Source organism: Chionomys nivalis, chromosome 23 (assembly GCF_950005125.1).
Source record: "Chionomys nivalis chromosome 23, mChiNiv1.1, whole genome shotgun sequence".
NCBI classification, from domain to species: domain Eukaryota; kingdom Metazoa; phylum Chordata; class Mammalia; order Rodentia; family Cricetidae; genus Chionomys; species Chionomys nivalis.
This window is the reverse complement of record NC_080108.1, coordinates 30,318,411-30,335,863: the sequence shown is the minus strand read 5'-3', so window position 1 is coordinate 30,335,863 and position 17,453 is coordinate 30,318,411. Positions and strand designations below refer to the sequence as shown.

The window sequence follows — 17,453 nt, the reverse complement described above, 5'->3', positions numbered from 1 at the left end:
CTGTGTCTAAAAGCTTAGATCAGAGGATTCCCTCTATCTAGATAAACCCAGGTTGTTTGTCCAGTGTGTAAAAACAGCAGAAGTATAAATGTATTGCATTTGTTCTCGATCTATTGTCGCCTGTTAGCAGGTGGGGACCATTACTGGGGAAGCAGCTGTCCCAAGGCTTCCGAATGACTATAAGGCACTTTATACAAATAAGGTATGAGTCTAAGATGCTGGTTGTATTATACAAGCCACTGTTGCATATGGGTTTGCTGGAACCGTTTTTACAGTGTCTTTAAAACATACCTAATTAAGCCCCGTCTGCTGGGCTCTGCCCGCATTTTTCATATCTTCTGGCCCCTACAGTGTAGATGGGACATCTCCACTCTCACAACATGCTACAAGAAGATTCCGGTTGATCATCTCTTGCCAGAATACTGCTTTAAACTGTGATAGTACAGTGATCTCTGCAGCCTGGCAGTTCTTGGGGGCAAGCACCTTCAGTGAACCCCACAAAGGCAGCCAGAGCACTCTGGCCCACCTTTATGGCCCTGATCTTGGCCAGCAGCAGAGAAGAAATACACCGGGGATGGACAGAGTACCCAAGGTGGAAGTCTTGTTTCTGTGGCGTCTCTTTTGAAACTGGAGACAAATTGCAGAAATTCTACATTCTAGACCCACAATGGTCATATGAACACAGCCAGACCAGCACAGAGGAATGGGGAATGGGCCTGCAATATTCGCCACATCTAAAACCAGGCTGAGGACTTCGCTTCCAGGTAGCCTGCACAACACTGGGAAACTGAGTGTTTGCTGGAGGAGGAACCACAGTCAGAGAGCTGGCTGACAAGGAAATGACCAAATAGAAGCTCTGTTATTGGCATTATCTTCAGCTATACCCCCTTGGAAAGAAAAAGGGGGCTGTGAAGGTGCTAGTCATATTGTTTGCATTATTAAGGGGTGATAGAGATCTGGGTATGCTAATTGAAGTCTTTTGAGCTGTAACTGACTCATCTGAACCTCTCTCTCTCTCCTCATACTGTTCCCAGTGATGGAACCCCAGTGTTCCTGGCATAGGGGAAGCCACAGAGCCACACAACTCTCACGGTCCTCTACTGTCCTGTGATCGCTATTGCATGGTCTTTGGTGTTTTCCCGTGCCACGTGGCTTCTAGTTCCACTACTGGGTCTGTCGTTTCATTATTGCTTTCTGTAATACATCTCCTAAATTATCTAACAGTCACGAACAGTAGCTTTGTGATCGCTCGATACTGCTCTCAATGGCTGTGCTTTTTAAGTCCTCTGTTTATAGCACCATTCCACAGGCCTGGACAATAGCCCCTTTCATGGTTTGCAGCCGAAAACTTCCCTTTCAGTTAGCAATCCTGTAAAATAAGTTTTGAAAAGGTTTAAGGACAGTCCATTGGTTATGAGCTATGCTGACAGACATGCGCACCATACACATTAGAGTTTTCAAATGAGTCTCTCAAAGTCAGGACTGTGAGAGGGATTGGTGATGTGGGAGATGGTTCTGCTCGAATGTGAGAAAGATGCGGTTTGTACCAAGACATATACCGGCTGAAACGTGAAGTACAGTCTGTGGTTTTATGGGTATCCTCTGCTCTATGACCATGTGCAGAGCGTCATCTTCTAAGTCATCTCTCCATCTGAACCTGGAAATGAGAACTGGTGGCATATCCGGCCACCCTGTACTCATGGCCCTTGGTGACTGACTCTCTCCCTGGAGTTATCCTGCAGAACAGCGCCAAAGAATTTTCTCTTCTGACGGGCATCCGCTATCACCCTGCTTGCTCAGTGAATGGCTAGATTGGCTCTTCAGGCTTCAGTGGACACCAGTGATTGATGTTACCAATTTAAAACACCAGGCTAATCTGTTTTAACAAAAGGAAGTGATAAAGGCAAAAAAATGAATGTCTTTTGCATTTCATTTGCATCCTGTGAGCACGGACAGCATCTCTACTTAATTGAACAAGCAAAGGACCGCAAGAAGTTATTTGTTTTCTACGCTAGCATTAGAATGAGAGCATGCATCGGAAGTCCAATGTTTCGTATTTTATGTAATTAATTTAATTTTAAATAATGGAAAAGAACACAAGAAACAGAACATAAGCTCATTAGTACAATTTAGAATTTTGCTAAAATTTTGGATTTTTAGTAAAAACTCTGTAGAGGCATAAAAGCATGAGTATTTTTGTTTTCGTTGTATAACAAAATGTCCAATGCCAGATCATAGACAAAGAAAAGAAGTTTATTTAGCTCTTGCCGTGGAAGCTGAAAAACCCTCATCTCTCTAGTGAGGTCTCTGCGGTGACGATATAACAATGGCAGAAACATGTGTGGAAGAAACCCAAGGTGGGATGGGAAACCAAAGGAAATGGGAGGCTGGCTTGGCACTCGATAGTAACCCAGTCTTGGGAGAACGACTGGGGCTATTCAAGAATTAAATCAATCCTTCTGAAAGCAGTTCCCTGTGTGACCTAATCTTATCCACTGGGTCGGCTTTACCTACTCTACGCTATGACACTTAGGACTTCTACCATATAAACCTCTGGGGAGCTCACTCCACCCTTCTGGGCCTCAGCATCCACACACTGTGGCATACTGTACCTAGCTCATCTTGCAGAGCAGAGCCTAGAGTCATAGGCTAGGAGCTAGAGGCTGGAAGAGCCTCTCTGTAGGCAGTTTGTGCTCCACTCGTGACTGCCACTGAGTAGCTCTACATTCCGCACCTTGCTCCATCTGTGATCGCCTGGGGTAGCCATGGTGATCTCTGTAGGCTACTGTGGTGATGATGATAACGTAGCCAGAACACTCCCACCATGCCTGCCACGGCATGAGCAGCCCTCGGCATTGTGGTCAGTGGCATTCTTAGGTGGAAGACTAGATTTGAATTAAAATGGCAATAGCCAGGTTGCACCAGAAAATTGCTATTGCAATACAAGTTCCTTTGTGGCCCTTGAGTAATGAAACAAACAGGTTCTGGTAAAGAGTTGATTGTACGTGTATTTACCTTACATTTGTAGTTTCTGAATGTGTAAACTGTTTAAGAAAATAAATGTATCTGTAGCCTTGTCAAAGAAAGCCTGTTAGATGACAAAGAGGGGTAGAAAGAGGGAAACCATTAAAAAGCACCATGGTTGGCTTTATGAGCAATGATAATCAGTCCATAGGGTTCCTGAGTGCTTTGGACCCTCTCCTTCACTCCCCATGATGCTCACTTACAGCACAAACATGGAGTTCTGTGGGAACAGTAAGACAATTACATAAACATATTAATTAGAATTTTAATCCAAGTGGATTTATGAGAGGCAGAGCTGGGCCGTTGATCCATCTCTTTTTACTTTCCAGCCTGACGATCTCTGCTGAGTGCCCCATGCAGCTTGAGGACTTCCCCATGGATGCCCATGCTTGCCCCCTGAAATTTGGCAGCTGTAAGTTATTTTTACACCTAGGAGCTGTGGGTGTGCTTTGGGGTCAACTTCACATTCATTCAGAACAGGTTCAGTCCGCCACTGCACGTGGTGAGATATGGTTTATCTCGAGGTTCTGGGGTTCTTTCATTCTCAACGCATGGTCCATATGAGAACTGGAGTGGTGAGCAACCATCATAGATGGAGTAAGGCAATAATGTCTGAAGACATGGAACAGTCTAGAATGTGTGCATCGTCATATCATTTTTGGCAGCTCCTCTTCTCAGCTTTTCTTTGCAGCGGTCCTGCTTCTTTGTGGTTTTCATGCCTCAGGTTATAATCCTCACAGTCTCACATACCCAACCAGTGACTTTTTTTTATTATTATTATTATTGCATGGTGATGCTGACTCTCTTGTACACTGTTTGGTAAGTGCAGTGATCTTGTCTTTCATGGGCCTGGTCTCTACTCATTCAGAACACTCAAATTATAAGTCAGTGTTATTTGAGTAACTACTCAAGTCAAAATACATTAGGTATGCACTTCTCAAATCTGGTGGACATCCCTGGGTTCCAGCCACTCTGACAGAAGATGTAATGCCCCCCCCCCCATTCTCTGTGTGTGAGGGTTGGAACTGAGCTGACCTGAACTTCCTGCCCTTTTCCCCTCTACGTTCATATGGACTTGACACTCCTCTCATTTACTATCCTTCTGTACCCTAGTGCCCTGCAGATGCTAGGCAAGTACTTTCCCATGGGATGCAAGAAATCTCTAGTTTTCTTTTTCTTTTTTCCTTTTGACACAGATCTCCACTGAGTAGCCCAGGCTGCCCTGCATGAACTCTCTCTACAGGCTACCCTTGACCCCGTAGTTTTCCTGCTTTAGTCTTAAAAGTTCATGGCATTAGAGACCTGAGGGCCAGATGGTTTAAGGCTGCATTTTTAAAAACAGACTGTTCTTTTTCAGATTCAGCTTGAAATGTAGGAGACATTGAATCTTGGCTACTTTACCCCTTGGCCAAGTACATGTGCCATCATTCAGACTGCCAAGGTCCAGAGTCAATGCATCTACCATCCTGCCATAGGATGCATGATTTGGACAGGAGTGTACTCAAGTCAATTTAGTTTTTGCTGCTTTCAAAGATCTCTTTGCCTTCGACTTTTGATAGATAACTTATGATGTGTTTTTTTGTTGTTGTTTTGTTTTGTTTTGTTTTGTGTGTGCATGTGTGTGTGTGTGAATTTCTTTGTCTTTTGAGAGGCTGGGGCATCTTTTTGGCACTCTGGGACTGTCTTTTACATCTTTTTCTCCATATGTAAGCATTTCAGAGCCCCTTCAGTCTTCTGAAGCTTCACCATGCTGGTCCACTTGATAGTGTCCAAGGAGTTTCTTATGTGTCTTTCCCTCTCACTCTTTTGTGTGTTTTCACTTTCGGCGGAACAATTCACAATGACGTATCTTCAACTTCAAACATTGTTTCTTGTACTTTACCCAGCCTGCTGTTGGTTCACTTTATTGAATTTTCCCGTTCAATGTTGTAATCTTTCTCTCTGCTATTTCTGGGTAGTGTTCTTGTATTTTCTGTCTCTGTTGAAATTTGACTTGTACATGTGTTACTTCTCTGACCTTAGTGAACACTGTAATACAGTGAATATTTCACAGACATTTACAGGTAAGTCACCAACTTCATTTCATTTGAGTATGTTTTTAATTTTGTTCCAGGCTTTGAACTTATTTCCTTATTTTCTTCATTCTTTATTGTTTCTTTATTTAACTATATTGGTGAATACTTTACACAAAGTAACAGGTTTTTTATTATTATTATTTAGATTTCCACCTCTCTACCAAAATATTTAACATAACCAACTTATAAACACATGAAGGCATATTTTGGATGACATTTTTCAAGGTTGTGTTCTGTTAGCATTTGTTTTCTTTGGGTCTATAGCAAGGTGACATATCCTACTGCAGAACATGGCAGATCAATACCGTTCATATCACAAGACAGAGAACAAAGAGGAAGTTGGTGGATCCCACAATTTCTTTACCATCAATCGTGTATGTGCTTCACTTACGTACCTTCCCAGCACAGCACCCCAGGAACCACGCCTTCAACACATGGGCCTTTGGATGATATTAAAGATCTTACTAACTGTCCACCGGTCTTCCTGACCTGGCCATGTTCCCCAGTCCTCCTGGACACATTCCCTGAGTCTCATCACACTTGGTGCTGGTCTAAGTCACCTGCTTTGCTTTATGTAAAGGGTACCTTGAGTATGGTCGGTCCTCTTCAGACTCAGACAAGGAAGATCAAGCCTGCTCTTTAGGCAGCTTTTTGAAAAGAAGTTGGCTCATTGGCATCTTCACCCAGCTCCTTCATTCTCCAGGGGAAGCCAATATTTGATATTTAGACTCTCATCCTGTTAAGTCTCTGATGAGTCAGGGAGAGATCGTGCTGGCCAGCTGTGAGCTTCATCAAGAGCCTGACTCTTTACTTCCCACGGATGCTTAAGTAACCTGCCGGGTAGCCCTGAGCAGAGTCAGCATGGTGAGCCTGTGTTCTTCATCACCCAGTTTGCAGACTCTCCTTTGTGCATACATACTTGTTCCTGTTTTGGCCATCTTGAACTCAACTGAGTTGTCAGCAGCAGCTACAGCTGCTGTGGCTATGGCTGCCACCAGCCTAAGCTGCCGTCCTTGTGCTCACAGGCCCAGGGCCTCCCTCTTTGCTCTGAGCTAGCTGCAGGGTTCCTAATTCCTCCCGTTCACAGCACTTAATGTCAGGTGAAACAGAAGCCTGTCCCTGGGAAAGCTCATAGAAAGATCCGGATGCACGCTCTTTTCAGTTACATTGCAGAGGGTATGACATCTAGACTGAACACATATATTATACCTACAGTGTAACTAGGATATGTATAAAAGTTATATATGTAAATATGATATTTTGCCTTCATATTAAAGGAGAATATGTTTCATGTTTAAAATATTACACACACAAACACATATACATACACATGCACACACACATTTGTATGTAGCTACTTGGCAGGATTCAGGCTTCAATCTCAGCCTTTCCTGGCTTCAGAGTCTTGGTGAGGTGGAGGTATGGGGTGACTGTGTGCATCTGTGTACATCACACTTCCAGCTCCTGCCTGGGATTCTCCCAGCTATGGGGCTGTGGAGGCCCAGATGCTTCCGCAGCACAGAGGAATCCTGCCTGGACTTAGCAACCTTGCAGCACTTGCTTACAGTTTTCTTCCAGGCGTCCACTCTCCTCAGATTTCCAGTGCCAGTCTCCCTCCAGTGCCCTAAGAGTGATTTCCAGTGAGGGTCCAAACAATAGTAGCCGCTGTCTGATCTCTGCCCTCTGCCATTCCTGGAAGTCAGCATTTCTGACCCAAAGGGTTTCATTACGGATTACTCTAGGCTTCTAAAAGGAGGCCTGCTTAAGGGAGATAAGTATGTATGATAAATGAAACATTCGGTGGAAGGGAATCGTTCATTTTTTCAAACTTTTACCATCAAATGTTATATTGCGGTTATGGTATCCATTTCTTTGAGGGAATGATATAAAGAGTGGTCATCACTCTTTCTCAGAGTCAATTGCCGATGGCAGTAAAACCAGTGTTTATGATGAAGTGCCATTGAGTCTGACGTTCCCCAGGTAGGTCACCTGAGACTGCCAAGTCCCATGATTGAAGGAACAGTAATTGTTCATATCTCCAAAAGAACATTAACTGTACTTTAAATTTATGCTGCTCTCTCCATGTGAAGATTAGGCTTTGATTTGATCAAAAACAAAACACCAAGGCTATTTTTGCCACCCTGAGAGACTGCTCTGGTCACTGGCTAGATGAATTCAGTCCACAGTGATCCCAGCTTAATGGCAATGACGTTCAGGGCAGGCAACTCAAAAGCAATTCTGGATAACGCAAAGTATGTGACAGCCTAATTTTTTTTCATCACTAAAATTATTTCATACTTGCCAGGCAGCCAGTTGCAGGGAAATCACTCACACTCAAAGAGGCACACACACCTAACAATGGAGGCGCCTCACTCTCCACCAGGAGGGGAAGTTATATGGATGATGCACACCGAGCAAAGCCAGCAGGGACAATTCCTGACCCCAGCAGAAATTTCCGATTGCCTTGTCGGATTTAATGTCCTTGATATTGTGGAGATGGATCTTACTTGACTTTAGTGTTGAGTACTTATTTACATAATCTGCTATCATCACCCCTGCCTTATGCAAACCACCACATGCCATGTTTATTTTTAATTGACTGGGCGCTAGCAACTTCTAGAAAATTTACCATTCCTCAGCTCATAAGCTTCGCATTCAGAACACGCTCATGCTAAGAGACAAACTGCTATCCAATTAAAGGTGTTTTTATTTGTCTTTTATCTTTCAGATTTGCTAAAAAAGAATAGATGCTTAGCCAACTTGTTCACTTATAGTACTTATGCATGTGAGAGCATAGAAGCTAAATGCGCAAGTATAATGAGCTTAAATTACCCAACTCAACAGTTCTTCACTATTAGGAGACAAAAGAATGCAAATGTGTGTCTCTCTTCTGCTGAGCCACATGCTCAGGTTTCTCTGGTTTGTGTAGAGCAGAAGGAAGCTAGCCACTTAGGGCTACTGCCTCTGCTGTCAGTGTGGAAATTAGTCCTGGTTTATAAACAAGGCTTCTTAGACTGTAAGGAAGTCACTTAGGGATAATGGCATGTCTTCCATTTGCAGTGCTCCAGTGTGAACTATTTGAAAAAGAGAAATTATTTTGTTCATTTTCTTCTTAGAATAGCGCATTAAGTATTATGCATTATTATGAGGGTAAGAACTGGAGACCTGCACACTTACGGCTAGAAGCTACTTCCGTGAGGGAACAGGCTGTGCCTTTCCTGCTGTGAGCTTTTAGTGCATCCTAAACATGGATTCCTGACCCTACTCTTGCATCCAAGATACGCCAGGCAGAGTGACCGCACGATTTCAGTAAGCCTGGTAGATATGAACATCAAAATCCATCAAGTCCTAACCTGGGTGTGTCAAGTTCAGATTTGCGAAGTCATCATGCTGGCACGCTTGTTAACCTTGACTTTCAGTGTCTTCTGAATAATTATGTCTCCTCCCATTCAGGTGCGGAAAGCTAATCCCCAGTGTGCCAGGCTAGTGTCGGGAGGGTCTTCAGGAGGTGATTATGTCATGAGGATGGAGCTTTGAGGAGTAGGATTAGTGCCCTTAATAAAAAGCTCCAGGGAAAGCGCTTCTTATCCTTTCTGCCCTATGAGGACATAGCAAGAAAACAAGAGACACAAATTTTAAGAGACTAAAACACGACTTAAAAGAGGCTTTGTATGTGACCTTAATCTGTCTTAGATTGTCACTAGTCACACTGTTGATTAACAATATTTATACTTTCAATGTTTATGAGAGCCCTGTTACGATGAGTTGTTTCTTCTCTACAAATTTGTGTATTTACTAGAAGTTTTATTTTATTTTATTTTACCTGTCCTTTTTATGTTTACTGCATGTGGTCAAACAGGATACAAGGAGTGAGTTCAATCCTTTTTTATTCATAAATGTTTGCTTTGTGTCCCTGGATGTGGGCTGTTTTGAAAGCCTTCCATGTGCTGTTGTATTCTGTGTGCTCTTTGGTGTTTGAATTTGGATAGAATATTCTGTGGATATCAGCTACATCCCTTTGATCTGTGATGTCAATCAGTTCTAAAGCTTCTTTGTTTATTGTTTGGTTAGACAGCCTTCCTAATAGAGAAAGTGGCGTATTATTGGATTGATATTAATCTGTGACTTTTGATTTTTTTAAGGAAGTTGCATCACTTGGGTTTGGTGCATATATATTTAGAGTAGTAATATCTTCTGTATTAAGGTATTAACTGTACCTTAATTGGAACGAAGTACCCTACTTTGTCTCCTCGGTTTAGTTTTAATTTGAAGTCTATTTTGTCAGATATTAGAAGATCAACATCTGCTTGCTTCCTGGTTCCATTTGATTTAAGTATTTTGTTTATTCTTTTACTCTAAGGCAATGCCTATCATTAAAACTAAAATGTGTTTCTTCAAGGCAGTAGATGGATTTTGCTTCATGATCCAATCAGCCCTTCTATGTCTTTGGAGAATTGAGCCCATTGATATTTAAAGTTTTTAAAGGTTTTTGTATGCATTAATTGGGGTCATCTTGTTGGTGACTTTTGGTGTTATTCGTTATATTGTTATCATAGTCATTTTTGTTTAGTAATTATGTTTTTTTACTTCCTTCCACAATCTCTCTGATATGCTCATTCCTCTCTTCATCCTGAAATAATATTCCCTGAATTTTCCTTAGGTTTGGTTTGTTGGGTACTTTTTTAGGTTGTTTATGCCATGGACATATTTTCTTTCCCCTTCAATCATGGCAGATAGTTTTGCTTTTATATATTATTTTAGGTTGACTGTCATCGTCTTTTAGAACTTAGAATATATTGCTCCAGGACCTTCTTGCTTTCCAAAGCTTCCACAGAGAAGCAGAACTTATTATGATGGATTTTCCTTTATATGACTAGGTTGCCTTTTTTTCTCTTGCAGATTTCAATGCACTTTGCTACATCTTAGTCTTTTAACTATGATATTTTGTGGGACTTTTCAGGTTTTGTCTATTTAGTGTTCTATGTGCTTCTTATATTTATATGGGTGTCTTTTCTTACTTTGGATAATATTTCTTCTCTTTTCTTATTTAAGATCTGGTTGATGCCATTGACTTGAGATTCCCCCCCCCCCTCGTCTATGCCTATAAATCAAAGAGTTGGTTTTTTCAAGATAGTCCACATTTTTTTATGTAAAAATTATTATGTTCTTTTCTAATTTGGTTTAGAACATCCATTTTATCCTTCAGATCTGATATTCTGCTTGATATATTCCACTTATAGTCTTTTCTCTTACCCCATCTCCATTTCTTTCTTCACTAGCTGACCCACAGAAGCACTCTCTATCAGGAACCCCCATAGCCCCGCACACTTGCCTAGCATCCAGAGAGGGCAAGAGCAATCCAAGAGTGAGGCACTCACCCAACAAAGATAGAACCAGGTATTAATGCAAAAAACAAAAACAAAAAAAAAAAAAAAACCTCAAACAGATGCCTAGCTTCCATGTTGACAGAAGATTCTGTCCCACCTGGTACCGCAGCCTTTTAGTGCCAAAGAAACACACAGAGGCTTACATTAATTATAAACTGATTAACCTATTAGCTCAGACTTATTATAAATTGACTTTTACATCTTATATTAACCTATAATTCTTGTCTGTGTTAGCCACATGGCTTGGTACCTTTTATCAGTGAGGCATTCTTATCTTGTATCCTCTGCATCTGTGTGACAACTGCATACTGAGCCTTTCTTCTTCCCAGAATTCTTTTATTTTGGTCACCCTATATATACTTCCTGCCTGGCTACTAGCCAATCAACATTTTATTAAACCAATACAAGGAAAGAAATCTTTACAGGGTACAAGACCATTGTCCCACAGCACTCCCAGAGCAAAAATAAAAACATGAGCAGTTAAGCCAATAATATCTCCACCAGAAATCAGTAACCCTGACACAGTAGGCCCTGAGAAACACAATATAGCTGAAACACAAGGACTTCAAATATATCACTTATTAATATAATCAAGGATTTTTAAGGAGGATATGAATAAGTCTCCTAATGAACTTAATAGACACACAAAGAGTTGAATGGACTAATGAAAACAATTCAAGAAATGAATAAAATCACTAATAAAAAATTCAAACAAATAAAATTAGAAATTAAAAATTGAGGATATAAAATATAAAACCTCAGAAGTAAGAATCAAAAATAGAGTACAAGACAGGGAAGAGAGAGTCTTTGGTGTCGAATACAAGATAAAAAAATGGAAAGGTCAGTTAATGAAAAAGTTAAATATATAAAACACCCAGGCACAAAACATCCTGTAAATCTGGGATACTACGACAAGACCAAACCTTCAAATGACAGAAATCTAGGAAAGAGGTAAGACTCAGGTTAAAGGCACAGAAAATATTTTCAACAAAATCATAGGAAAAAATCTTACCAATCTAAAGAAAGAGGTGTTTATTAAGGTATGAGAAGCATACCGAATACCAAGTACCAAAAATGAAACAAGACAAAAAATGAAATTCCACACAATGCATCATTATCCAAACACTCAATGTACAAAAGAGATAAAGGATATTAACCTACAAGGGAAAAAGACCAAATTGTGTCTAAAGGCAGATCCATTAGAATAACAATTGACTTCTAAATGGAACTCTGAAAGCCAGAAGGGCCGATACAGATGTTCTACTAACTGCAAAAGACTATAGATGACAGTCTAGACTACTATACCCAACAAAGCTATCAATCACAACTGACAAAGAAGAGAAAAAATTCCATTATAAAACCAAATTTAAGTAATTTCTATTTGTCAACGAATCTCTATAAAAGGAAAACTTCAGTCTGAAGAGATTAACTACATCCAAGAAGACACAAAGAACTAATTATTAAAGATCAGTTCATCAAATTGGGGGTAAAATTCACACCATAACAAAAATTAACAGAAATCAATAAACACTGCTTGTTGATAGCTCTCAATATTAATGGTCTGAATTATCCAAGAAGAAGCATATGCTAACATATTGGATAAAAAAGCTGGATCCATCTTTCTGCTGCATCTAAGAAACTCATTTTAAAATCAAGTATAGGTATCTCTCAATGTAAAAGGATGGGGGAAAGCAGATACATAAAGCAAACAGATATAGCCATTTTAATATTATGAAAAGTACTTTAAACAAAAAGTAATGGGAAGAAGTAGGACACTACATACACATCAATGGAAAAATTCATCAAGAGGATATTGTAATTCTAAACATTCATAGACCAAACACAAGGGCACCCAAGTTCATAAAAGAAACACTATTACATCTAAAGTCACAAATTGAATATTATGCAGTGATAGTGGTGATTGGTGGCTTTTAATACTTAATTTTCCCCAATACACAGATTATCTAGACAAAAACTAAATAAAGAAATTATTAAAAACAATTGCACCTAGAAAACATCTACAAAACATTTCACCCATAACACAAAAGAACACAGTTTCTTCTCAGCATCTCATAGAACGTTCTCAAAAATTAACAACATAATTGGATACAAGACAAACCTCAAAAGATATAAAAAATTGAAATAACACCTTATATTCTGTCTGATCACTATGGGTTAAAACTGGCAATCAGTAACAAAAAAAATAGAAAACTTAAGAACTAATGGAAATTAAAAACTCGCTTCTGAATGAAGAGTGGCTTTAGAAAGAAATCAAGAAGGAAACTTAAAAAAATTAGAATTGAACGGAAATGAAAATACAATATATCCAAACTTATGGGACACAATGAAAGCAGTTCTAAGGGGAAAGTTCATTGCACTAAGTGTCTGTATAAAAATTTGGAGGTATCTCATATTAGTAACTTAGCATACATGACAGATCTAGACTCATTAGAAGAAATACTGTTCAAAAGGAGTAGACAGCAAGAAGTGATCAAACTCAAGATTGAAATCCATGAAATAAAAACAAATAACAAACAGACAAGAACCAATGGAAAAAATGTGTTTATTCTTTGAGAAAATCAACAAGACTAACAAACCCAAATTGACAAAAATATGGAGAAAGAAGATCCAAATTAATAAAGTAAGAGATGAGAAGGGTAACATTACAACAGAAATGCAGAAAAATCCAAGATTCATAAAGATACCACTAAACTGGAAAACTTAAAAGCAATGGGTGAATTTCTTTATATATATATGACCTATGGAAATTAATTCAAGATCAAATAAATAATTTAAGGACACATAAACCTCAATGAAATAGAATAACAAATTAAAGGTCTCCCAACGAAAAAACGTCCAGGGCCAGATGAATTTAGTACCAAATTCAACCTGCCCTTCAAAAATGGATTAATGCCAATACTCCTCAAATATCCTGCAAATTGAAAATGAAGGTACACTGTCTGATTCTGTTATGAGGACACTCTATCTCTGATACCAAAACAACACAGAGACCAAACAGACAACAACAAATTTATAGCCCAATATGCCAATAGAACATAGTTGTAAAAATTCTGAATGAAATACTGGCAACCTGAATCTGAGAACATAGCAAAAAGATTATCCACCACAGTCAAGTTGCTCTCATTCCAAACATGCAGCGATGATGTTTCAAAACACATAAACTAATACGCATAATTCACCATATAAGCAGACTGCATGACAAAAATCATATGATCATCTCATTAGATGTAGGAAAAGGCCTTTGACAAAATCCAACACCTCTTCATGATAAAAGTCTTGGAGAAACTCAGAATACACAGGACATATCTTTATGGATTAAAGGTAATATACAGCAAGCCCACACCAATATCAACCTAAATAAAAGGAGTAAAAAAGCATTAACACTAAAGTCAAGAACAAGACAAGGTTGTCCACTTTTTCCATACCTGTTCAATGTAGTATTTAAAAAGCCTTAGATAAAGAAATAAGAAGACTGAAGGAAATAAAGGGTATTTAACTAGGAAATAAAGTAGTCAAAGCATCTTTATTTTAAGATGATATGATTTTATACATAAAACAACCTAAAAACTCCACAGGAAACTTCTATAGCTAACAAAAGATTTTAGAAAAGTATCATGATTGCAAAACCAACAACAACAAAAAAAAATCAGTAGCCTTTCTATGTACAAATGACCAACAGGCTGAGAAAGAAGTCAAGGAAGCAGTACCTTTCACAGCAATCACAAAATATAAAATGTCTTGTGGTAACTCTAACCAAGCAAGTAGAAGACTATGAAAAAAAAAAAAAAACAAAAACCCTCAGGACACAGAAGGAAGAAATGGAAGATGACACCAGAAGATAGAAAAATTCGCCCTGTTATAGATCAATATAGGATTACTGTTGTGCAAATGACCATCATACCAAAATCAATCTATAGCTTCAATGCAATCTCCATCAATATCTCAACACAGTTCTTCACAGAAATTGAAAAGGTACATTTTTCAGCTGCATATGGAAAGACACACAAAGACGAACAAACAAACCAATAAACCAACGAATAACACGATACCTCAGACAATCCGGAATAATAAAAGAATTTCTGGAATTTTCAGCAGCTCAGATTTCAAGTTGTACAGAGCTGGCTGTAGTATTAAAAATATGGTACTTGCATAAAACATACATGCTGATCGATGAAAACAAATGAAGACACAGACATAAGTTCACAAACCTATGGATACCTGACTTTTGACAAAGAAATCAGAAATACACGCTGGAGAAAAAGACATGTTTAGCAAATGGTGCTGGTCAAACTGGACGTCTACATGTAGAAGACTACAAATAAATCCATATTATGATCGTGCCCAAAACTCAACTCCAAATGGATCAATGGACCTCAACATAAGACCACAAATGCTGAATCTGATGAAAGAGAGATTGGGCAATAGGTTTGAAGTCATTGACGTAGGAGAGGATTTTTCTGAATAGCACATTGACAGCACAGACATTAAGACCAACAGATAGTAAAAGGAACTCCATGGAGCTGGAAATCTGTATGGTAACAGATCCCATTATTCAGACAATGTGACAGCCTACAGAACTGGAAAAGTTTTTTACAAATCACACATCTGATAGCATATGAAAGAAAAAAGCAGAAAAGAAAGAACATCAAGAAAACAAGCAACAACTTAAAATGGTATACATCATTAAACAGCGAGTTCTCCAACAGTGTAGTAGATATGTCTGAGAAACGCTTAGAGAAATGTTCAACACCCTTAGCCATCAGGGAAATACAAAATAAAACTAGTTTCAGATTTCATGTCGTACCTGTCGGGATGGCCAAGATCAATAAAACATACGGCATTCTCGTGAGAACGTGAAGAAAGAAGAGCACGCGCCCATTGCTGGTGGAGGTGGAGACGTGTGCAACCTTTATACAAACCAGTGCGGAGTTTCCTCAGGAAAGTGGATATAGATCTACCTCGAGAGTGGTTCCTCACAAAAGTGGCTTCAGCTCTACCTAAGATTAGCTCTACCACTCTTGTCCATATACCCAAAGGACCCTCCATCCTACTCCAGAGACCTGTGCTCATTCAGCTTCGTTGTTGCCGTATTCATAATAGAAACTGGAAACAGCCTAGACTTCTCTCATTGCTTCATGGGTAATGAAAATGTAGTACATTTACACAGTGGAATATTATTCAGCTCTTAGGAAAAATAAATTACAATATTTTCAGGTAAATGGATGGAGCTAGACTAAATCATCCTGAGCGAGGTAACCCAGATACACGCACACACGCACACTCACACACACACACATGCATGCATGCATTCACGCATGTGCGTGGTTTAAGTTTTCTCTTATATGTGAATGTTAGCTTTTAGGCCTTCAATGTGTGTATTATATTCTTTAATTACTATAGAAATTAGGTGCCTAGTAAGAAAATAGAGGAGAGATGGGACCTACCAAGGGAGGGAATATAGACTATATTGTTATGGAAAGATAACGGGGAAACTAGAATAGAGGGTTAAGTGCAGAGGGCATGGAAAACATGGCAAAATAGGGAATACGTGGAGGGAAACCTAACACTAAAAGATACTTTATTACTATAGAAGCTTCTTAAAGCATATGACTATATGAAAGGGCTCAAAATGGAGTCTCCAAATATTAGAGTAGACAATGAAGCCCCATAAGGCATTTTATGTTACCAAGGAAAACGTCCAGGAATGGGTTACATTTTGTTCAGTTATTGGCCTGAAAACACCAAAACATCACAAGATACTGCCAAGGCTATTGGTTGCCCTTTATTGGGAAATCCTTATTCTTAAAGCAACACTCACATAAACCATGGTACATGGAGAAGCCGAGCTAGTACCTAACTAGAAACCACTACGAACCAGCAGTTATGATACCAGAAAGTACTCTGCATACTACCAGAGGAGAAAAATAATCATTAATATCTCCCTGCCAGCCAGGCGGTGGTGGTGCACACCTTTAATCCAAGCACTAAGAAGGCAGAGGGAGGAGGATTTCTGTGAGTTTAAGGCCAACCTGGTCTACAGAGTGAGTTCTAGGACAGGCTCCAAAGTGACACAGACAAACCCTATCTCAAAAAACCAAAAAGAAGAAAAAAAAAAAGAAAAAAAGAAAAGAAAAAGAAAGAAAGAAAGAAAGAAAGAAAGAAAGAAAGAAAGAAAGAAAGAAAGAAAGATCTCCCTGCTGCAAAACCTGTGACCTACAACAGCTCCTCAACTGTAAGATAAATCATGCAATAATGGAACAAATGTCCCGGGAGCATCCAACCACTTTTTAACTGGATTCAAGGCCCATTCCACAAGAACGAACCTGACACTCCTAAAGTGGTCCATAACCAGAAGATAGAGAGGCCTGGGGAAAGCCTGCCATCACTGTTCTGCTAAAGGAACATTCAATAAAATGCATCCCCAGGACCTAGCCCTCTACCCATAGATCATTGTCTCCCTCATCTCTCATTAGAGAAGCTTCTCTCAGTAAAAGGGATCTGACACAGAGACCCATACCTGGGCAATGGGCAGAGAATTAGAGATTCGAAGCACCTGTCCTAAATAGGGTGTCTTCATCAAAAACCGCCCCTCAAGGCTTAGAGATCTATGTGGGAGAGGCAGAAAAATTATAAGACCCAGAAAGAACAGATGACTCCAAGGAAGCAGTGTTGTCTAGATTTTAAAAAGGATTGATGCACATATAACATCACAGGGGGTTTGGCAGTGCAGATTTAAGTCAGATGGGGTCCTAGTGCTGAGAGGGGTACGTGGGCACAAGCTCCATCACCATCCAAGAAGCGATCTCCAGCTGATAACCTGCTCACACGTGAAAAATTAGTTTTCTCCACTGGAATCTCACTGGGTGTGTTACCCGCACTTTGGAGCAGGGTCCACAGCCAGGGATAGCTGGCCAACATAAAACAAACTCAGTGGTATTCTTAGTGA

The 17,453-nt window shown here is 39.6% G+C and overlaps 1 protein-coding gene across 3 annotated transcripts in view; it reads left to right on the top strand.

The window, feature by feature from the left end:
• Positions 1-17,453, top strand: part of Gabra5 (gamma-aminobutyric acid type A receptor subunit alpha5) — a 91,476-nt gene that overhangs the window by 47,714 nt on the left and 26,309 nt on the right. For all 3 annotated transcript variants that reach the window (XM_057756052.1, XM_057756054.1, XM_057756053.1), the window contains one exon: positions 3,354-3,436. In XM_057756052.1, the coding sequence (XP_057612035.1) occupies positions 3,354-3,436 (83 nt within the window). The remainder of the gene's footprint in view (positions 1-3,353; positions 3,437-17,453) is intronic.